Below are 24568 nucleotides of genomic sequence, written 5' to 3'. Positions count from 1 at the left end.
GACATGTTTCTACGGACTGGAACGGAACTTTGACTTTGTCTGCACCTAGTGATGGCGCCTCATGAATTTTGATTACTGGGCTAAACACGTGTGGGAAAAAAAAGGAGGTATTTGGACATAAATTATGGATTTTATCGAACAAAACAAACATTAATTGTGGAGCTTGGATTCCTGGGAGTGCATTCTGATGAAGATCATCAAAGGTAAGTGAATATTTCTAATGCCATTTCTGACTTCTGTTGACTCCACAACATGGCGGATATCTGTTTGTTTGTGGTTCTGAGAGACAGACAGACACAGACAGCCCGTCTCCATACCTCCATCTCTGTATTGTGGTTCTGAGTCTTGGTCAGTACATCTTCTGCCTCTCTGAGTCTGCGGCTGAGTTGAGGAGTGTAGTCACTAGAAGACAGCTCACTGTCATAGGACTCCAGGATAGCACGCATCCCATCCCTCTCCTGGAACAGACAGGAAAAAGAGACAGTGAGTGTAGTCACTAGAAGACAGCTCACTGTCATAGGACTCCAGGATAGCGCGCATCCCATCCCTCTCCTGGAACAGACACGGAAAGAGAGACAGTGAGGCAACTAAAAACACATTAATTATTGAGGCACGTAGGCTTTTGTCATTAAACCATTTTTTTTTTTATTATTTAACTAGGCAAGTCAGTGAAGAACTCCTTCTTATTTACAATGACGGTAGGGCTGTGGAGGTCGTGGTAGGGCTGTGGAGGTCGTGGTAGGGCTGTGGAGGTCGTGGTAGGGCTGTGGAGGTCGTGGTAGGGCTGTGGAGGTCGTGGTAGGGCTGTGGAGGTTATGGTAGGGCTGTGGAGGTCGTGGTAGGGCTGTGGAGGTTATGGTAGGACTGCGAAGTTCATGGCATTTTGGATGACGGTAATTGGCCAGTCAAATGACACGCGGTCACCGTAACAACCGTTGGAAGATGGGACGGTCGGGGATTCGTGCGGTTGAATCCGTTTCAGCGGTAACAGATTCTTAACGACTCCTTGCTCCCCCCCACACACACACACACACACAATGGTGTAGAGATGTCCTACTCAGGATGCTTACTGTGACCCCCCACACACACACACAATGGTGTAGAGATGTCCTACTCAGGATGCTTACTGTGACCCCCCACACACACACACAATGGTGTAAAGATGTCCTACTCAGGATGCTTACTGTGACCCCCCACACACACACAATGGTGTAAAGATATCCTACTCAGGATGCTTACTGTGACCCCCCCACACACACACAATGGTGTAAATATGTCTTACTCAGGATGCTTACTGTGACCCCCCACACACACACACACACAATGGTGTAGAGATGTCCTACTCAGGATGCTTACTGTGACCCCCCACACACAATGGTGTAAAGATGTCCTATTCAGGATGCTTACTGTGACCCCCCCAACGGTGTAGAGATGTCCTACTCAGGATGCTTACTGTGACCCCCCCCAAACTAAACTAAGTCTCTGCCCCGCTGGCTACTGACTGTCTATTATGACTTAATGAAATGTTCTATCTATATCTATCTCTATTTATTATCTATCTATATATCTATCTTAATAACAAATCACTCAGGTCAACTGATAACACACACACACACAGATAACAGTCCCATTGAGCATTTTATTCTTTTCATACATTTTATTTATTTATATAAACAAAATTGGTTTTGGTCAACTTATCTGTTGTGATAATAGGATTCTACCACGTCACCGCACGCACGCACGCACGCACGCACGCACGCACGCACGCACGCACGCACGCACACACACACACACACGTCTACCCGGATTAAAGAACGTGTTGGCTAATATGAAAGAGACTATGATGAGAAACATTAAGCAGCCTAAAGCAGGTTGTGTCTCTTATCCAAGACCTCCACCAACAGTCGCTGTATCACAGAGCCGTCAGTACCATGTAGACTGTCTGAGCCTCCTTAAAGGGGGACGTCAGGATACTGGTAGGGGCCCTTAATCTACTTCCCCAGAGTCACATGAACTCCTGGATACTCCTGGATACCATGTATATTGCAATGATGAAGTCTACTGTAGTTAACGGCTCGCTAAACTACCTCTTAACTTCCTTCAGAACGGACACAGAGACATAATAGTTTCCACCAGTTGATCTGACACACAAACACACACTACCTTGGTGAGCAGCAACACTCTCTTCTGTAGTCGTCTGACCAGTGATTCCTGGGTCTCTCTCTTCTTCTGTTCTTCCAGAGCTTTAGAACGTAGCGACAACAGCTCCCCCTGGAGGTCAGCCTTAGTACGCTCCACTGACCTACAGCTGGGGGGGGAGGAGAAAGCTTTAGAACGTAGAGAACAGCTCCCCCTGGAGGTCAGCCTGAGACCGCTCCACTGATCTACAGCTGGGGGGGGGGGGGAGAAAAAAGGTGAGCTGGGGACGGGGAAGGAAGGGGAGAGGTGGACATGATAGAGAGAAGGAAAGCTGGGGAGGGGAAGGAGGGGGACTCTAAATCCCCCCTCTTTCTCTTCAGTCCCTCTTAATAGGTGCGTTCCAATAATTATACCTTGTCCGTAAGTGTGCACCTGTTCACTGCTTCCCACTAATCTTAAAGCATTGGATTGGGAGGAATGAACAAGAGGAAGCTTCCACCATGCTTCATTTGACCTCATTTCCTTTCAAATCAGTGAAGGGAAGTGAACACAGAGGAAAGAGAGATACCCTCCCTGTTCTCTCTACTTTCTCTCTACTTTCCTAAGTGCTTCTCGTTCCGGCTTCCTCCTCCTCCCTCTCCACCCTCCCCCTGCACTCCATCTCTCCTCGTTATCTAGTGCTTCTAAACAGTGTTATATTTCATAATTAGCTCCGTATGGATCAAGAGAGGGTAGCTCGTTAGCTAACGACTAGCACAAACACACACACACAGAAACACACACCTCTATGCTGGGGATTAGTGTAGCGGTACTAACGAAGTCAAGATGAGTCTAATTAGCTGTCTGACAGGGGAAGGAGGGGGAGAGAAAGAAGGAGAGCTGGGGAGGGGGAAGGAGGGGGAGAGAAAGAAGGAGAGCTGGGGAGGGGAAGGAGGGGGAGAGGTGGACATGATAGAGAGAAGGAGAGCTGGGGAGGGGGAAGGAGGGGGAGAGGTGGACATGATAGAGAGAAGGAGAGCTGGGGAGGGGGAAGGATGGGGAGAGGTGGACATGATAGAGAGAAGGAGAGCTGGGGAGGGGGAAGGATGGGGAGAGGTGGACATGATAGAGAGAAGGAGAGCTGGGGAGGGGGAAGGAGTGGGAGAGGTGGACATGATAGAGAGAAGGAGAGCTGGGGAGGGGAAGGAGGGGGAGAGGTGGACATGATAGAGAGAAGGAGAGCTGGGGAGGGGGAAGGAGGGGGAGAGGTGGACATGATAGAGAGAAGGAGAGCTGGGGAGGGGGAAGGAGGGGGAGAGGTGGACATGATAGAGAGAAGGGGAGGTGAAGGAGGAGGAGACACTAACTAAACAGAGCATCTGATACCTACAGTTCTATAGCACGCTAACTAAACAGAGCATCTGATACCTACAGTTCTATAGCACGCTAACTAAACAGAGCATCTGATACCTACAGTTCTATAGCACGCTAACTAAACAGAGCATCTGAAACCTACAGTTCTATAGCACGCTAACTAAACAGAGCATCTGATACCTATAGCACGCTAACGAAACAGAGCATCTGATACCTACAGTTCTATAGCACGCTAACTAAACAGAGCATCTGATACCTATAGCACGCTAACGAAACAGAGCATCTGATACCTACAGTTCTATAGCACGCTAACTAAACAGAGCATCTGATACCTACAGTTCTATAGCACGCTAACTAAACAGAGCATCTGATACCTACAGTTCTATAGCACGCTAACTAAACAGAGCATCTGATACCTACAGTTCTATAGCACGCTAACTAAACCGAGCATCTGATACCTACAGTTCTATAGCACGCTAACTAAACAGAGCATCTGATACCTACAGTTCTATAGCACGCTAACTAAACAGAGCATCTGATACCTACAGTTCTATAGCACGCTAACGAAACAGAGCATCTGATACCTACAGTTCTATAGCACGCTAACTAAACAGAGCATCTGATACCTACAGTTCTATAGCACGCTAACTAAACAGAGCATCTGATACCTACAGTTCTATAGCACGCTAACTAAACAGAGCATCTGATACCTACAGTTCTATAGCACGCTAACTAAACAGAGCATCTGATACCTACAGTTCTATAGCACGCTGACTAAACAGAGCATCTGATACCTACAGTTCTATAGCACGCTAACTAAACAGAGCATCTGATACCTACAGTTCTATAGCACGCTGACTAAACAGAGCATCTGATACCTACAGTTCTATAGCACGCTGACTAAACAGAGCATCTGATACCTACAGTTCTATAGCACGCTAACTAAACAGAGCATCTGAAACCTACAGTTCTATAGCACGCTAACTAAACAGAGCATCTGATACCTATAGCACGCTAACGAAACAGAGCATCTGATACCTAGAGTTCTATAGCACGCTAACTAAACAGAGCATCTGATACCTACAGTTCTATAGCACGCTAACTAAACAGAGCATCTGATACCTACAGTTCTATAGCACGCTAACTAAACAGAGCATCTGATACCTACAGTTCTATAGCACGCTAACTAAACAGAGCATCTGATACCTACAGTTCAATAGCACGCTAACTAAACAGAGCATCTGATACCTACAGTTCTATAGCACGCTAACTAAACAGAGCATCTGATACCTACAGTTCTATAGCACGCTGACTAAACAGAGCATCTGATACCTATAGCACGCTAACTAAACAGAGCATCTGATACCTAGAGTTCTATAGCACGCTAACTAAACAGAGCATCTGATACCTACAGTTCTATAGCACGCTAACTAAACAGAGCATCTGATACCTACAGTTCTATAGCACGCTAACTAAACAGAGCATCTGATACCTACAGTTCTATAGCACGCTAACTAAACAGAGCATCTGATACCTACAGTTCTATAGCACGCTAACTAAACAGAGCATCTGATACCTACAGTTCTATAGCACGCTAACTAAACAGAGCATCTGATACCTACAGTTCTATAGCACGCTGACTAAACAGAGCATCTGATACCTACAGTTCTATAGCACGCTAACTAAACAGAGCATCTGATACCTACAGTTCTATAGCACGCTGACTAAACAGAGCATCTGATACCTACAGTTCTATAGCACGCTAACTAAACAGAGCATCTGATACCTACAGTTCTATAGCACGCTAACTAAACAGAGCATCTGATACCTACAGTTCTATAGCACGCTAACTAAACAGAGCATCTGATACCTACAGTTCTATAGCACGCTAACTAAACAGAGCATCTGATACCTATAGTTCTATAGCACGCTAACTAAACAGAGCATCTGATACCTACAGTTCTATAGCACGCTGACTAAACAGAGCATCTGATACCTACAGTTCTATAGCACGCTAACTAAACAGAGCATCTGATACCTACAGTTCTATAGCACGCTAACTAAACAGAGCATCTGATACCTACAGTTCTATAGCACGCTAACTAAACAGAGCATCTGATACCTACAGTTCTATAGCACGCTAACTAAACAGAGCATCTGATACCTACAGTTCTATAGCACGCTAACTAAACAGAGCATCTGATACCTACAGTTCTATAGCACGCTAACTAAACAGAGCATCTGATACCTATAGCACGCTAACTAAACAGAGCATCTGATACCTACAGTTCTATAGCACGCTAACTAAACAGAGCATCTGATACCTACAGTTCTATAGCACGCTAACTAAACAGAGCATCTGATACCTACAGTTCTATAGCACGCTAACTAAACAGAGCATCTGATACCTACAGTTCTATAGCACGCTAACTAAACAGAGAATCTGATACCTACAGTTCTATAGCACGCTAACTAAACAGAGCATCTGATACCTACAGTTCTATAGCACGCTAACTAAACAGAGCATCTGATACCTACAGTTCTATAGCACGCTAACTAAACAGAGCATCTGATACCTACAGTTCTATAGCACGCTGACTAAACAGAGCATCTGATACCTACAGTTCTATAGCACGCTAACTAAACAGAGCATCTGATACCTACAGTTCTATAGCACGCTAACTAAACAGAGCATCTGATACCTACAGTTCTATAGCACGCTAACTAAACAGAGCATCTGATACCTACAGTTCTATAGCACGCTAACTAAACAGAGCATCTGATACCTACAGTTCTATAGCACGCTAACTAAACAGAGCATCTGATACCTACAGTTCTATAGCACGCTAACTGCACAGAGCATCTGATACCTACAGTTCTATAGCACGCTAACTAAACAGAGCATCTGATACCTACAGTTCTATAGCACGCTAACTAAACAGAGCATCTGATACCTACAGTTCTATAGCACGCTAACTAAACAGAGCATCTGATACCTATAGTTCTATAGCACGCTAACTAAACAGAGCATCTGATACCTACAGTTCTATAGCACGCTGACTAAACAGAGCATCTGATACCTACAGTTCTATAGCACGCTAACTAAACAGAGCATCTGATACCTACAGTTCTATAGCACGCTAACTAAACAGAGCATCTGATACCTACAGTTCTATAGCACGCTAACTAAACAGAGCATCTGATACCTACAGTTCTATAGCACGCTAACTAAACAGAGCATCTGATACCTACAGTTCTATAGCACGCTAACTAAACAGAGCATCTGATACCTACAGTTCTATAGCACGCTAACTAAACAGAGCATCTGATACCTACAGTTCTATAGCACGCTAACTAAACAGAGCATCTGATACCTACAGTTCTATAGCACGCTAACTAAACAGAGCATCTGATACCTACAGTTCTATAGCACGCTAACTAAACAGAGCATCTGATACCTACAGTTCTATAGCACGCTAACTAAACAGAGCATCTGATACCTACAGTTCTATAGCACGCTAACTAAACAGAGCATCTGATACCTACAGTTCTATAGCACGCTAACTAAACAGAGCATCTGATACCTACAGTTCTATAGCACGCTAACTAAACAGAGCATCTGATACCTACAGTTCTATAGCACGCTAACTAAACAGAGCATCTGATACCTACAGTTCTATAGCACGCTAACTAAACAGAGCATCTGATACCTACAGTTCTATAGCACGCTGACTAAACAGAGCATCTGATACCTACAGTTCTATAGCACGCTAACTAAACAGAGCATCTGATACCTACAGTTCTATAGCACGCTGACTAAACAGAGCATCTGATACCTACAGTTCTATAGCACGCTAACTAAACAGAGCATCTGATACCTACAGTTCTATAGCACGCTAACTAAACAGAGCATCTGATACCTACAGTTCTATAGCACGCTAACTAAACAGAGCATCTGATACCTACAGTTCTATAGCACGCTAACTAAACAGAGCATCTGATACCTACAGTTCTATAGCACGCTAACTAAACAGAGCATCTGATACCTACAGTTCTATAGCACGCTGACTAAACAGAGCATCTGATACCTACAGTTCTATAGCACGCTAACTAAACAGAGCATCTGATACCTACAGTTCTATAGCACGCTGACTAAACAGAGCATCTGATACCTACAGTTCTATAGCACGCTAACTAAACAGAGCATCTGATACCTACAGTTCTATAGCACGCTGACTAAACAGAGCATCTGATACCTACAGTTCTATAGCACGCTAACTAAACAGAGCATCTGATACCTACAGTTCTATAGCACGCTGACTAAACAGAGCATCTGATACCTACAGTTCTATAGCACGCTAACTAAACAGAACATCTGATACCTACAGTTCTATAGCACGCTAACTAAACAGAGCATCTGATACCTACAGTTCTATAGCACGCTAACTAAACAGAGCATCTGATACCTATAGCACGCTAACTAAACAGAGAATCTGATACCTACAGTTCTATAGCACGCTAACTAAACAGAGCATCTGATACCTACAGTTCTATAGCACGCTAACTAAACAGAGCATCTGATACCTATAGCACGCTAACTAAACAGAGCATCTGATACCTACAGTTCTTTAGCACGCTAACTAAACAGAGCATCTGATACCTACAGTTCTATAGCACGCTAACTATGCTAGCTACTATAGCACGTTAACTGCACTGAACAGAAATATAACGTAACACATTAAAGTAAAGGTCCCGTGTCTCATGACCTGAAAAAAATGATCCTTATTTCCCTCATTTTCTATTCAAATATTACATCCCTATTAGTGAGCATTTGTCCTTTGCCAAGATAATCAATCCATTCACCTGACAGGTGTGGCATATGAGGAAGCATCATGATGTGTGTGTTACCTGCTGGTGAGAGTGTAGTTGTGTTGTTTGACAGCGATCTCTCGTTGTTGGATCTGAATCACCTCTCTGGACAGATCCTCTGGTGTCCTGTAGGGGACACAACACACAGTTAACACACTGCATGCTCATCCATAGAGCTCAGAGAGACAGACGTCATGTATTAGACATTCTGATAAACCACGTCAACCTCCAACCCTGCTGAGACAGAGAGCAGGGGTGGAGGAGAGGAGAGTGAAGAAAGAGCAGGGGTGGAGGAGAGGACAGTGAAGAGAGAGCAGGGGAGGAGGACAGAGTGAAGAGAGAGCAGGGGAGGAGGACAGAGTGAAGAGAGAGCAGGGGAGGAGGACAGAGGGAAGAGAGAGCAGGGGAGGAGGACAGAGGGAAGAGAGAGCAGGGGAGGAGGACAGAGGGAAGAGAGAGCAGGGGAGGAGGACAGAGGGAAGAGAGAGCAGGGGAGGAGGACAGAGGGAAGAGAGAGCAGGGGAGGAGGACAGAGGGAAGAGAGAGCAGGGGAGGAGGACAGAGGGAAGAGAGAGCAGGGGAGGAGGACAGAGGGAAGAGAGAGCAGGAGAGGAGGACAGAGGGAAGAGAGAGCAGGAGAGGAGGACAGAGGGAAGAGAGAGCAGGAGAGGAGGACAGAGAGCAGGAGAGGAGGACAGAGGGAAGAGAGAGCAGGGGAGGAGGACAGAGGGAAGAGAGAGCAGGGGAGGAGGACAGAGGGAAGAGAGAGCAGGAGAGGAGGACAGAGGGAAGAGAGAGCAGGAGAGGAGGACAGAGGGAAGAGAGAGCAGGAGAGGAGGACAGAGGGAAGAGAGAGCAGGGGAGGAGGACAGAGAGCAGGAGAGGAGGACAGAGGGAAGAGAGAGCAGGGGAGAGGGAAGAGAGAGCAGGGGAGGAGGACAGAGGGAAGAGAGAGCAGGGGAGGAGGAGAGAGAGCAGGGGAGGAGGACAGAGGGAAGAGAGCAGGGGAGGAGGACAGAGGGAAGAGAGCAGGAGAGGAGGACAGAGGGAAGAGAGAGCAGGGGAGGAGGACAGAGGGAAGAGAGAGCAGGGGAGGAGGACAGAGGGAAGAGAGAGCAGGGGAGGAGGACAGAGGGAAGAGAGAGCAGGGGAGGAGGACAGAGGGAAGAGAGAGCAGGGGAGGAGGACAGAGGGAAGAGAGAGCAGGGGAGGAGGACAGAGGGAAGAGAGAGCAGGAGAGGAGGACAGAGGGAAGAGAGAGCAGGAGAGGAGGACAGAGAGCAGGAGAGGAGGACAGAGAGCAGGAGAGGAGGACAGAGAGCAGGGGAGGAGGAGAGAGAGCAGGGGAGGAGGAGAGAGAGCAGGGGAGGAGGAGAGAGAGCAGGGGAGGAGGAGAGAGAGCAGGGGAGGAGGAGAGAGAGCAGGGGAGGAGGAGAGGAGGACAGAGGGAAGACAGATGAGGACTAATTCGTGTGAGGGAGCAGACAGATGGGTAAGTTCTAAAGACATCACACAGCTTGTCAAAGTGCTCCAGTCTCCAGTCCTAAAGCTTAACTGATGGAGCTCGACTACAGCAGCTCAATTAACCAACACCGTCGGTCTCCCAAGGAGCACCCTATTCCCTATATAGTGGTACTACTATAGCCCTTTACTTTACCTATACTTTTGACCAGGGCCCATAGGGAATCAGGTGCCATTTGGGATAATTGCTGAATCTAAACTCTCCGGAAGATTCTATTCTTTCAAGTCCTTAAAAGACTAACTATTAAAACACTGTGACAGTTTATTAATGGTTACTACCCTGTTAAACACTGACAGTTTATTAATGGTTACTACCCTGTTCAACACTGTGACAGTTTATTAATGGTTACTACCCTGTTAAACACTGTGACAGTTTATTAATGGTTACTACCCTGTTAAACACTGACAGTTTATTAATGGTTACTACCCTGTTAAACACCGTGACAGTTTATTAATGGTTACTACCCTGTTAAACACTGTGACAGTTTATTAATGGTTACTACCCTGTTAAACACTGTGACAGTTTATTAATGGTTACTACCCTGTTAAACACTGTGACAGTTTATTAATGGTTACTACCCTGTTAAACACCGTGACAGTTTATTAATGGTTACTACCCTGTTAAACACCGTGACAGTTTATTAATGGTTACTACCCTGTTAAACACTGTGACAGTTTATTAATGGTTACTACCCTGTTAAACACTGACAGTTTATTAATGGTTACTACCCTGTTAAACACTGTGACAGTTTATTAATGGTTACTACCCTGTTAAACACTGTGACAGTTTATTAATGGTTACTACCCTGTTAAACACTGTGACAGTTTATTAATGGTTACTACCCTGTTCAACACTGACAATTTATTAATGGTTACTACCCTGTTAAACACCGTGACAGTTTATTAATGGTTACTACCCTGTTAAACACTGTGACAGTTTATTAATGGTTACTACCCTGTTAAACACCGTGACAATTTATTAATGGTTACTACCCTGTTAAACACCGTGACAGTTTATTAATGGTTACTACCCTGTTAAACACTGTGACAGTTTATTAATGGTTACTACCCTGTTCAACACTGACAATTTATTAATGGTTACTACCCTGTTAAACACCGTGACAGTTTATTAATGGTTACTACCCTGTTAAACACTGTGACAGTTTATTAATGGTTACTACCCTGTTAAACACCGTGACAATTTATTAATGGTTACTACCCTGTTAAACACCGTGACAGTTTATTAATGGTTACTACCCTGTTAAACACCGTGACAGTTTATTAATGGTTACTACCCTGTTAAACACCGTGACAGTTTATTAATGGTTACTACCCTGTTAAACACCGTGACAGTTTATTAATGGTTACTACCCTGTTAAACACCGTGACAGTTTATTAATGGTTACTACCCTGTTAAACACCGTGACAGTTTATTAATGGTTACTACCCTGTTAAACACCGTGACAGTTTATTAATGGTTACTACCCTGTTAAACACCGTGACAGTTTATTAATGGTTACTACCCTGTTAAACACCGTGACAGTTTATTAATGGTTACTACCCTGTTAAACACCGTGACAGTTTATTAATGGTTACTACCCTGTTAAACACCGTGACAGTTTATTAATGGTTACTACCCTGTTAAACACCGTGACAGTTTATTAATGGTTACTACCCTGTTAAACACCGTGACAGTTTATTAATGGTTACTACCCTGTTAAACACTGTGACAGTTTATTAATGGTTACTACCCTGTTAAACACTGACAGTTTATTAATGGTTACTACCCTGTTAAACACCGTGACAGTTTATTAATAGTTACTACCCTGTTAAACACCGTGACAGTTTATTAATGGTTACTACCCTGTTAAACACCGTGACAGTTTATTAATGGTTACTACCCTGTTAAACACCGTGACAGTTTATTAATGGTTACTACCCTGTTAAACACCGTGACAGTTTATTAATAGTTACTACCCTGTTAAACACCGTGACAGTTTATTAATGGTTACTACCCTGTTAAACACCGTGACAGTTTATTAATGGTTACTACCCTGTTAAACACCGTGACAGTTTATTAATGGTTACTACCCTGTTAAACACCGTGACAGTTTATTAATGGTTACTACCCTGTTAAACACCGTGACAGTTTATTAATGGTTACTACCCTGTTAAACACCGTGACAGTTTATTAATGGTTACTACCCTGTTAAACACCGTGACAGTTTATTAATGGTTACTACCCTGTTAAACACCGTGACAGTTTATTAATGGTTACTACCCTGTTAAACACTGTGACAGTTTATTAATGGTTACTACCCTGTTAAACACCGTGACAGTTTATTAATGGTTACTACCCTGTTAAACACTGACAGTTTATTAATGGTTACTACCCTGTTAAACACCGTGACAGTTTATTAATGGTTACTACCCTGTTAAACACTGACAGTTTATTAATGGTTACTACCCTGTTAAACACTGTGACAGTTTATTAATGGTTACTACCCTGTTAAACACCGTGACAGTTTATTAATGGTTACTACCCTGTTAAACACTGACAGTTTATTAATGGTTACTACCCTGTTAAACACTGTGACAGTTTATTAATGGTTACTACCCTGTTAAACACTGTGACAGTTTATTAATGGTTACTACCCTGTTAAACACTGACAGTTTATTAATGGTTACTACCCTGTTAAACACTGACAGTTTATTAATGGTTACTACCCTGTTAAACACTGTGACAGTTTATTAATGGTTACTACCCTGTTAAACACTGTGACAGTTTATTAATGGTTACTACCCTGTTAAACACTGACAGTTTATTAATGGTTACTACCCTGTTAAACACTGACAGTTTATTAATGGTTACTACCCTGTTAAACACTGTGACAGTTTATTAGTGGTTACTGCCCTGTTAAACACTGTGACATTTTATTAGTGGTTACTACCCTGTTAAACACTGTGACAGTTTATTAATGGTTACTACCCTGTTAAACACTGTGACAGTTTATTAATGGTTACTACCCTGTTAAACACTGTGACAGTTTATTAATGGTTAAACACAGTGACAGTTTATTAATGGTTACTACCCTGTTAAACACTGACAGTTTATTAATAGTTACTACCCTGTTCAACACTGTGACAGTTTATTAATGGTTACTACCCTGTTAAACACTGTGACAGTTTATTAATGGTTACTACCCTGTTAAACACTGTGACAGTTTATTAATGGTTACTACCCTGTTAAACACTGTGACAGTTTATTAATGGTTACTACCCTGTTAAACACTGTGACAGTTTATTAATGGTTACTACCCTGTTAAACACTGTGACAGTTTATTAATGGTTACTACCCTGTTAAACACTGACAGTTTATTAATGGTTACTACCCTGTTAAACACTGTGACAGTTTATTAATGGTTACTACCCTGTTCAACACTGACAGTTTATTAATGGTTACTACCCTGTTAAACACTGACAGTTTATTAATGGTTACTACCCTGTTAAACACTGTGACAGTTTATTAATGGTTACTACCCTGTTAAACACTGTGACAGTTTATTAATGGTTACTACCCTGTTAAACACTGTGACAGTTTATTAATGGTTACTACCCTGTTAAACACTGTGACAGTTTATTAATGGTTACTACCCTGTTCAACACTGTGACAGTTTATTAATGGTTACTACCCTGTTAAACACTGACAGTTTATTAATGGTTACTACCCTGTTAAACACCGTGACAGTTTATTAATGGTTACTACCCTGTTAAACACTGTGACAGTTTATTAATGGTTACTACCCTGTTAAACACTGTGACAGTTTATTAATGGTTACTACCCTGTTAAACACTGACAGTTTATTAATGGTTACTACCCTGTTAAACACTGACAGTTTATTAATGGTTACTACCCTGTTAAACACTGTGACAGTTTATTAATGGTTACTACCCTGTTAAACACTGTGACAGTTTATTAATGGTTACTACCCTGTTAAACACTGACAGTTTATTAATGGTTACTACCCTGTTAAACACTGTGACAGTTTATTAATGGTTACTACCCTGTTAAACACTGTGACAGTTTATTAATGGTTACTACCCTGTTAAACACTGTGACAGTTTATTAATGGTTACTACCCTGTTAAACACTGTGACAGTTTATTAATGGTTACTACCCTGTTAAACACTGTGACAGTTTATTAATGGTTACTACCCTGTTAAACACTGACAGTTTATTAATGGTTACTACCCTGTTAAACACTGTGACAGTTTATTAATGGTTACTACCCTGTTAAACACTGTGACAGTTTATTAATGGTTACTACCCTGTTAAACACTGTGACAGTTTATTAATGGTTACTACCCTGTTAAACACCGTGACAGTTTATTAATGGTTACTACCCTGTTAAACACCGTGACAGTTTATTAATGGTTACTACCCTGTTAAACACCGTGACAGTTTATTAATGGTTACTACCCTGTTAAACACTGACAGTTTATTAATGGTTACTACCCTGTTAAACACTGTGACAGTTTATTAATGGTTACTACCCTGTTAAACACTGTGACAGTTTATTAATGGTTACTACCCTGTTAAACACTGACAGTTTATTAATGGTTACTACCCTGTTAAACACTGTGACAGTTTATTAATGGTTACTACCCTGTTAAACACTGTGACAGTTTATTAATGGTTACTACCCTGTTAAACACACAGTTTTGACAGTTTATTAATGGTTACTACCCTGTTAAACACTGTGACAGTTTATTAATGGTTACTACCCTGTTAAACACTGTGACAGTTTATTAATGGTTACTACCCTGTTAAACACTGTGACAGTTTATTAATGGTTACTACCCTGTTAAACACTGTGACAGTTTATTAATGGTTACTACCCTGTTAAACACTGACAGTTTATTAATGGTTACTACCCTGTTAAACACTGACAGTTTATTAATGGTTACTACCCTGTTAAACACTGTGACAGTTTATTAATGGTTACTACCCACTGTGACAGTTTAAACACTGTTAAACACTGACAGTTTATTAATGGTTACTACTACCCTGTTAAACACTACGTGACAGTTTATTAATGGTTACTACCCTGTTAAACACTGACAGTTTATTAATGGTTACTACCCTGTTAAACACTGTGACAGTTTATTAATGGTTACTACCCTGTTAAACACTGTGACAGTTTATTAATGGTTACTACCCTGTTAAACACTGTGACAGTTTATTAATGGTTACTACCCTGTTAAACACTGTGACAGTTTATTAATGGTTACTACCCTGTTAAACACTGTGACAGTTTATTAATGGTTACTACCCTGTTAAACACCCTGTGACAGTTTATTAATGGTTACTACCCTGTTAAACACTGTGACAGTTTATTAATGGTTACTACCCTGTTAAACACTGTGACAGTTTATTAACCCTGGTTTACTACCCTGTTAAACACTGTGACAGTTTATTAATGGTTACTACCCTGTTAAACACTGTGACAGTTTATTAATGGTTACTACCCTGTTAAACACTGTGACAGTTTATTAATGGTTACTACCCTGTTAAACACTGACAGTTTATTAATGGTTACTACCCTGTTAAACACTGTGACAGTTTATTAATGGTTACTACCCTGTTAAACACTGTGACAGTTTATTAATGGTTACTACCCTGTTAAACACTGTGACAGTTTATTAATGGTTACTACCCTGTTAAACACTGTGACAGTTTATTAATGGTTACTACCCTGTTAAACACTGTTAAACACTGTGACAGTTTATTAATGGTTACTACCCTGTTAAACACTGTGACAGTTTATTAATGGTTACTACCCTGTTAAACACTGACAGTTTATTAATGGTTACTACCCTGTTAAACACCCTGTGACAGTTTATTAATGGTTACTACCCTGTTAAACACTGTGACAGTTTATTAATGGTTACTACCCTGTTAAACACTGTGACAGTTTATTAATGGTTACTACCCTGTTAAACACTGTGACAGTTTATTAATGGTTACTACCCTGTTAAACACTGTGACAGTTTATTAATGGTTACTACCCTGTTAAACACTGACAGTTTATTAATGGTTACTACCCTGTTAAACACTGACAGTTTATTAATGGTTACTACCCTGTTAAACACTGTGACAGTTTATTAATGGTTACTACCCTGTTAAACACTGACAGTTTATTAATGGTTACTACCCTGTTAAACACTGACAGTTTATTAATGGTTACTACCCTGTTAAACACTGTGACAGTTTATTAATGGTTACTACCCTGTTAAACACTGTGACAGTTTATTAATGGTTACTACCCTGTTAAACACTGACAGTTTATTAATGGTTACTACCAGTTTATTAATGGTTACTACCCTGTTAAACACTGTGACAGTTTATTAATGGTTACTACCCTGTTAAACACTGTGACAGTTTATTAATGGTTACTACCCTGTTAAACACTGTGACAGTTTATTAATGGTTACTACCCTGTTAAACACTGACAGTTTATTAATGGTTACTACCCTGTTAAACACTGTGACAGTTTATTAATGGTTACTACCCTGTTAAACACTGTGACAGTTTATTAATGGTTACTACCCTGTTAAACACTGACAGTTTATTAATGGTTACTACCCTGTTAAACACTGTGACAGTTTATTAATGGTTACTACCCTGTTAAACACTGTGACAGTTTATTAATGGTTACTACCCTGTTAAACACAGTGACAGTTTATTAACTACCCTGTTACACTGACAGTTTATTAATGGTTACTACCCTGTTAAACACTGTGACAGTTTATTAATGGTTACTACCCTGTTAAACACTGTGACAGTTTATTAATGGTTACTACCCTGTTAAACACTGTGACAGTTTATTAATGGTTACTACCCTGTTAAACACTGTGACAGTTTATTAATGGTTACTACCCTGTTAAACACTGTGACAGTTTATTAATGGTTACTACCCTGTTAAACACTGTGACAGTTTATTAATGGTTACTACCCTGTTAAACACTGTGACAGTTTATTAATGGTTACTACCCTGTTAAACACTGTGACAGTTTATTAATGGTTACTACCCTGTTAAACACTGACAGTTTATTAATGGTTACTACCCTGTTAAACACTGACAGTTTATTAATGGTTACTACCCTGTTAAACACTGTGACAGTTTATTAATGGTTACTACCCTGTTAAACACTGTGACAGTTTATTAATGGTTACTACCCTGTTAAACACTGTGACAGTTTATTAATGGTTACTACCCTGTTAAACACTGTGACAGTTTATTAATGGTTACTACCCTGTTAAACACTGTGACAGTTTATTAATGGTTACTACCCTGTTAAACACTGTGACAGTTTATTAATGGTTACTACCCTGTTAAACACTGTGACAGTTTATTAATGGTTACTACCCTGTTAAACACTGTGACAGTTTATTAATGGTTACTACCCTGTTAAACACTGTGACAGTTTATTAATGGTTACTACCCTGTTAAACACTGACAGTTTATTAATGGTTACTACCCTGTTAAACACTGTGACAGTTTATTAATGGTTACTACCCTGTTAAACACCGTGACAGTTTATTAATGGTTACTACCCTGTTAAACACTGACAGTTTATTAATGGTTACTACCCTGTTAAACACTGACAGTTTATTAATGGTTACTACCCTGTTAAACACTGTGACAGTTTATTAATGGTTACTACCCTGTTAAACACTGTGACAGTTTATTAATGGTTACTACCCTGTTAAACACTGACAGTTTATTAATGGTTACTACCCTGTTAAACACTGTGACAGTTTATTAATGGTTACTACCCTGTTAAACACTGTGACAGTTTATTAATGGTTACTACCCTGTTAAACACTGTGACAGTTTATTAATGGTTACTACCCTGTTAAACACTGACAGTTTATTAATGGTTACTACCCTGTTAAACACTGTGACAGTTTATTAATGGTTACTACCCTGTTAAACACTGTGACAGTTTATTAATGGTTACTACCCTGTTAAACACTGTGACAGTTTATTAATGGTTACTACCCTGTTAAACACTGTGACAGTTTATTAATGGTTACTACCCCCTGTTAAACACTGTGACAGTTTATTAATGGTTACTACCCTGTTAAACACTGACAGTTTATTAATGGTTACTACCCTGTTAAACACTGTGACAGTTTATTAATGGTTACTACCCTGTTAAACACTGTGACAGTTTATTAATGGTTACTACCCTGTTAAACACTGTGACAGTTTATTAGTGGTTACTACCCTGTTAAACACTGTGACAGTTTATTAGTGGTTACTACCCTGTTAAACACTGTGACAGTTTATTAGTGGTTACTACCCTGTTAAACACTGTGACAGTTTATTAGTGGTTACTACCCTGTTAAACACTGTGACAGTTTATTAATGGTTACTACCCTGTTAAACACAGTGACAGTTTATTAATGGTTACTACCCTGTTAAACACCGTGACAGTTTATTAATGGTTACTACCCTGTTAAACACTGTGACAGTTTATTAATGGTTACTACCCTGTTAAACACTGACAGTTTATTAATGGTTACTACCCTGTTAAACACAGTGACAGTTTATTAATGGTTACTACCCTGTTAAACACTGACAGTTTATTAATGGTTACTACCCTGTTAAACACTGTGACAGTTTATTAATGGTTACTACCCTGTTAAACACAGTGACAGTTTATTAGTGGTTACTACCCTGTTAAACACTGTGACAGTTTTATTAATGGTTACTACCCTGTTAAACACTGTGACAGTTTATTAATGGTTACTACCCTGTTAAACACTGTGACAGTTTATTAATGGTTACTACCCTGTTAAACACTGACAGTTTATTAATGGTTACTACCCTGTTAAACACTGTGACAGTTTATTAATGGTTACTACCCTGTTAAACACTGTGACAGTTTATTAATGGTTACTACCCTGTTAAACACTGACAGTTTATTAATGGTTACTACCCTGTTAAACACCGTGACAGTTTATTAATGGTTACTACCCTGTTAAACACTGACAGTTTATTAATGGTTACTACCCTGTTAAACACCGTGACAGTTTATTAATGGTTACTACCCTGTTAAACACTGTGACAGTTTATTAATGGTTACTACCCTGTTAAACACTGACAGTTTATTAATGGTTACTACCCTGTTAAACACCGTGACAGTTTATTAATGGTTACTACCCTGTTAAACACTGACAGTTTATTAATGGTTACTACCCTGTTAAACACTGTGACAGTTTATTAATGGTTACTACCCTGTTAAACACCGTGACAGTTTATTAATGGTTACTACCCTGTTAAACACCGTGACAGTTTATTAATGGTTACTACCCTGTTAAACACTGACAGTTTATTAATGGTTACTACCCTGTTAAACACTGTGACAGTTTATTAATGGTTACTACCCTGTTAAACACTGACAGTTTATTAATGGTTACTACCCTGTTAAACACTGACAGTTTATTAATGGTTACTACCCTGTTAAACACTGACAGTTTATTAATGGTTACTACCCTGTTAAACACTGACAGTTTATTAATGGTTACTACCCTGTTAAACACTGACAGTTTATTAATGGTTACTACCCTGTTAAACACTGACAGTTTATTAATGGTTACTACCCTGTTAAACACTGACAGTTTATTAATGGTTACTACCCTGTTAAACACTGACAGTTTATTAATGGTTACTACCCTGTTAAACACTGACAGTTTATTAATGGTTACTACCCTGTTAAACACTGACAGTTTATTAATGGTTACTACCCTGTTAAACACTGACAGTTTATTAATGGTTACTACCCTGTTAAACACTGACAGTTTATTAATGGTTACTACCCTGTTAAACACTGACAGTTTATTAATGGTTACTACCCTGTTAAACACCGTGACAGTTTATTAGGTTACTACCCTGTTAAACACTGTGACAGTTTATTAATGGTTACTACCCTGTTAAACACTGACAGTTTATTAATGGTTACTACCCTGTTAAACACTGTGACAGTTTATTAATGGTTACTACCCTGTTAAACACTGTGACAGTTTATTAATGGTTACTACCCTGTTAAACACTGACAGTTTATTAATGGTTACTACCCTGTTAAACACTGTGACAGTTTATTAATGGTTACTACCCTGTTAAACACCGTGACAGTTTATTAATGGTTACTACCCTGTTAAACACTGACAGTTTATTAATGGTTACTACCCTGTTAAACACAGTGACAGTTTATTAATGGTTACTACCCTGTTAAACACCGTGACAGTTTATTAATGGTTACTACCCTGTTAAACACTGTGACAGTTTATTAATGGTTACTACCCTGTTAAACACTGTGACAGTTTATTAGTGGTTACTGCCCTGTTAAACACTGTGACATTTTATTAGTGGTTACTACCCTGTTAAACACTGTGACAGTTTATTAATGGTTACTACCCTGTTAAACACTGTGACAGTTTATTAATGGTTACTACCCTGTTAAACACTGTGACAGTTTATTAATGGTTACTACCCTGTTAAACACAGTGACAGTTTATTAATGGTTACTACCCTGTTAAACACAGTGACAGTTTATTAATGGTTACTACCCTGTTAAACACTGACAGTTTATTAATAGTTACTATCCTGTTCAACACCGTGACAGTTTATTAATGGTTACTACCCTGTTAAACACTGTGACAGTTTATTAATGGTTACTACCCTGTTAAACACCGTGACAGTTTATTAATGGTTACTACCCTGTTAAACACCGTGACAGTTTATTAATGGTTACTACCCTGTTAAACACCGTGACAGTTTATTAATGGTTACTACCCTGTTTGATTTATTAATGGTTACTACCCTGTTAAACACAGTGACAGTTTATTAATGGTTACTACCCTGTTAAACACTGTGACAGTTTATTAATGGTTACTACCCTGTTAAACACTGTGACAGTTTATTAATGGTTACTACCCTGTTAAACACCGTGACAGTTTATTAATGGTTACTACCCTGTTAAACACCAGTTTATTAATGTTAAACACCACCGTGACAGTTTATTAATGGTTACTACCCTGTTAAACACTGTGACAGTTTATTAATGGTTACTACCCTGTTAAACACCGTGACAGTTTATTAATGGTTACTACCCTGTTAAACACTGTGACAGTTTATTAATGGTTACTACCCTGTTAAACACCGTGACAGTTTATTAATGGTTACTACCCTGTTAAACACTGTGACAGTTTATTAATGGTTACTACCCTGTTAAACACCGTGACAGTTTATTAATGGTTACTACCCTGTTAAACACTGACAGTTTATTAATGGTTACTACCCTGTTAAACACCGTGACAGTTTATTAATGGTTACTACCCTGTTAAACACTGACAGTTTATTAATGGTTACTACCCTGTTAAACACTGTGACAGTTTATTAATGGTTACTACCCTGTTAAACACCGTGACAGTTTATTAATGGTTACTACCCTGTTAAACACTGACAGTTTATTAATGGTTACTACCCTGTTAAACACTGTGACAGTTTATTAATGGTTACTACCCTGTTAAACACTGTGACAGTTTATTAATGGTTACTACCCTGTTAAACACTGACAGTTTATTAATGGTTACTACCCTGTTAAACACTGACAGTTTATTAATGGTTACTACCCTGTTAAACACTGTGACAGTTTATTAATGGTTACTACCCTGTTAAACACTGTGACAGTTTATTAATGGTTACTACCCTGTTAAACACTGTGACAGTTTATTAATGGTTACTACCCTGTTAAACACTGACAGTTTATTAATGGTTACTACCCTGTTAAACACAGTGACAGTTTATTAATGGTTACTACCCTGTTAAACACTGACAGTTTATTAATGGTTACTACCCTGTTAAACACCGTGACAGTTTATTAATGGTTACTACCCTGTTAAACACTGACAGTTTATTAATGGTTACTACCCTGTTAAACACCGTGACAGTTTATTAATGGTTACTACCCTGTTAAACACAGTGACAGTTTATTAATGGTTACTACCCTGTTAAACACTGACAGTTTATTAATGGTTACTACCCTGTTAAACACTGACAGTTTATTAATGGTTACTACCCTGTTAAACACTGTGACAGTTTATTAATGGTTACTACCCTGTTAAACACTGTGACAGTTTATTAATGGTTACTACCCTGTTAAACACAGTGACAGTTTATTAGTGGTTACTGCCCTGTTAAACACTGTGACATTTTATTAGTGGTTACTACCCTGTTAAACACTGTGACAGTTTATTAGTGGTTACTACCCTGTTAAACACTGTGACAGTTTATTAGTGGTTACTACCCTGTTAAACACTGTGACAGTTTATTAATGGTTACTACCCTGTTAAACACAGTGATAGTTTATTAATGGTTACTACCCTGTTAAACACCGTGACAGTTTATTAATGGTTACTACCCTGTTAAACACTGTGACAGTTTATTAGTGGTTACTACCCTGTTAAACACTGTGACAGTTTATTAGTGGTTACTACCCTGTTAAACACTGTGACAGTTTATTAGTGGTTACTACCCTGTTAAACACTGTGACAGTTTATTAGTGGTTACTACCCTGTTAAACACTGTGACAGTTTATTAATGGTTACTACCCTGTTAAACACAGTGACAGTTTATTAGTGGTTACTGCCCTGTTAAACACTGTGACATTTTATTAGTGGTTACTACCCTGTTAAACACTGTGACAGTTTATTAGTGGTTACTACCCTGTTAAACACTGTGACAGTTTATTAATGGTTACTACCCTGTTAAACACTGACAGTTTATTAATGGTTACTACCCTGTTAAACACTGTGACAGTTTATTAATGGTTACTACCCTGTTAAACACTGACAGTTTATTAATGGTTACTACCCTGTTAAACACTGACAGTTTATTAATGGTTACTACCCTGTTAAACACCGTGACAGTTTATTAATGGTTACTACCCTGTTAAACACTGACAGTTTATTAATGGTTACTACCCTGTTAAACACCGTGACAGTTTATTAATGGTTACTACCCTGTTAAACACTGTGACAGTTTATTAATGGTTACTACCCTGTTAAACACTGACAGTTTATTAGTGGTTACTACCCTGTTAAACACCGTGACAGTTTATTAATGGTTACTACCCTGTTAAACACTGACAGTTTATTAATGGTTACTACCCTGTTAAACACTGTGACAGTTTATTAATGGTTACTACCCTGTTAAACACCGTGACAGTTTATTAATGGTTACTACCCTGTTAAACACCGTGACAGTTTATTAGTGGTTACTACCCTGTTAAACACTGACAGTTTATTAATGGTTACTACCCTGTTAAACACCGTGACAGTTTATTAATGGTTACTACCCTGTTAAACACTGACAGTTTATTAATGGTTACTACCCTGTTAAACACTGACAGTTTATTAATGGTTACTACCCTGTTAAACACTGACAGTTTATTAATGGTTACTACCCTGTTAAACACTGACAGTTTATTAATGGTTACTACCCTGTTAAACACTGACAGTTTATTAATGGTTACTACCCTGTTAAACACTGACAGTTTATTAATGGTTACTACCCTGTTAAACACTGACAGTTTATTAATGGTTACTACCCTGTTAAACACTGACAGTTTATTAATGGTTACTACCCTGTTAAACACTGACAGTTTATTAATGGTTACTACCCTGTTAAACACTGACAGTTTATTAATGGTTACTACCCTGTTAAACACTGACAGTTTATTAATGGTTACTACCCTGTTAAACACTGACAGTTTATTAATGGTTACTACCCTGTTAAACACTGACAGTTTATTAATGGTTACTACCCTGTTAAACACTGACAGTTTATTAATGGTTACTACCCTGTTAAACACCGTGACAGTTTATTAATGGTTACTACCCTGTTAAACACTGACAGTTTATTAATGGTTACTACCCTGTTAAACACTGTGACAGTTTATTAATGGTTACTACCCTGTTAAACACTGACAGTTTATTAATGGTTACTACCCTGTTAAACACTGTGACAGTTTATTAATGGTTACTACCCTGTTAAACACTGTGACAGTTTATTAATGGTTACTACCCTGTTAAACACTGTGACAGTTTATTAATGGTTACTACCCTGTTAAACACTGTGACAGTTTATTAATGGTTACTACCCTGTTAAACACCGTGACAGTTTATTAGTGGTTACTACCCTGTTAAACACCGTGACAGTTTATTAATGGTTACTACCCTGTTAAACACTACCCTGTTAAACACCGTGACAGTTTATTAGTGGTTACTACCCTGTTAAACACTACCCTGTTAAACACCGTGACAGTTTATTAATGGTTACTACCCTGTTAAACACCGTGACAGTTTATTAGTGGTTACTACCCTGTTAAACACTGTGACAGTTTATTAGTGGTTACTACCCTGTTAAACACCGTGACAGTTTATTAGTGGTTACTACCCTGTTAAACACTGTGACAGTTTATTAATGGTTACTACCCTGTTAAACACCGTGACAGTTTATTAATGGTTACTACCCTGTTAAACACTGTGACAGTTTATTAATGGTTACTACCCTGTTAAACACCGTGACAGTTTATTAATGGTTACTACCCTGTT

The 24568-nt window shown here is 39.5% G+C and overlaps 1 protein-coding gene across 1 annotated transcript in view; it reads right to left on the bottom strand.

The window, feature by feature from the left end:
• mad1l1 (mitotic arrest deficient 1 like 1) overlaps nucleotides 1-24568 on the bottom strand; it is a 90449-nt gene that overhangs the window by 47881 nt on the left and 18000 nt on the right. The window contains exons 10-12 of the mRNA XM_052511180.1: nucleotides 8401-8487; nucleotides 2164-2308; nucleotides 318-458 (exon numbers count right to left, since the gene is read on the bottom strand). Of these exons, the coding sequence (XP_052367140.1) occupies nucleotides 318-458; nucleotides 2164-2308; nucleotides 8401-8487 (373 nt within the window). The remainder of the gene's footprint in view (nucleotides 1-317; nucleotides 459-2163; nucleotides 2309-8400; nucleotides 8488-24568) is intronic.

Source organism: Oncorhynchus keta, unplaced genomic scaffold, assembly GCF_023373465.1.
Source record: "Oncorhynchus keta strain PuntledgeMale-10-30-2019 unplaced genomic scaffold, Oket_V2 Un_contig_6399_pilon_pilon, whole genome shotgun sequence".
NCBI classification, from domain to species: Eukaryota; Metazoa; Chordata; class Actinopteri; order Salmoniformes; family Salmonidae; genus Oncorhynchus; species Oncorhynchus keta.
The sequence above is the reverse complement of the archived record's forward strand: the minus strand, read 5'-3'. Positions and strand labels throughout refer to the sequence as shown.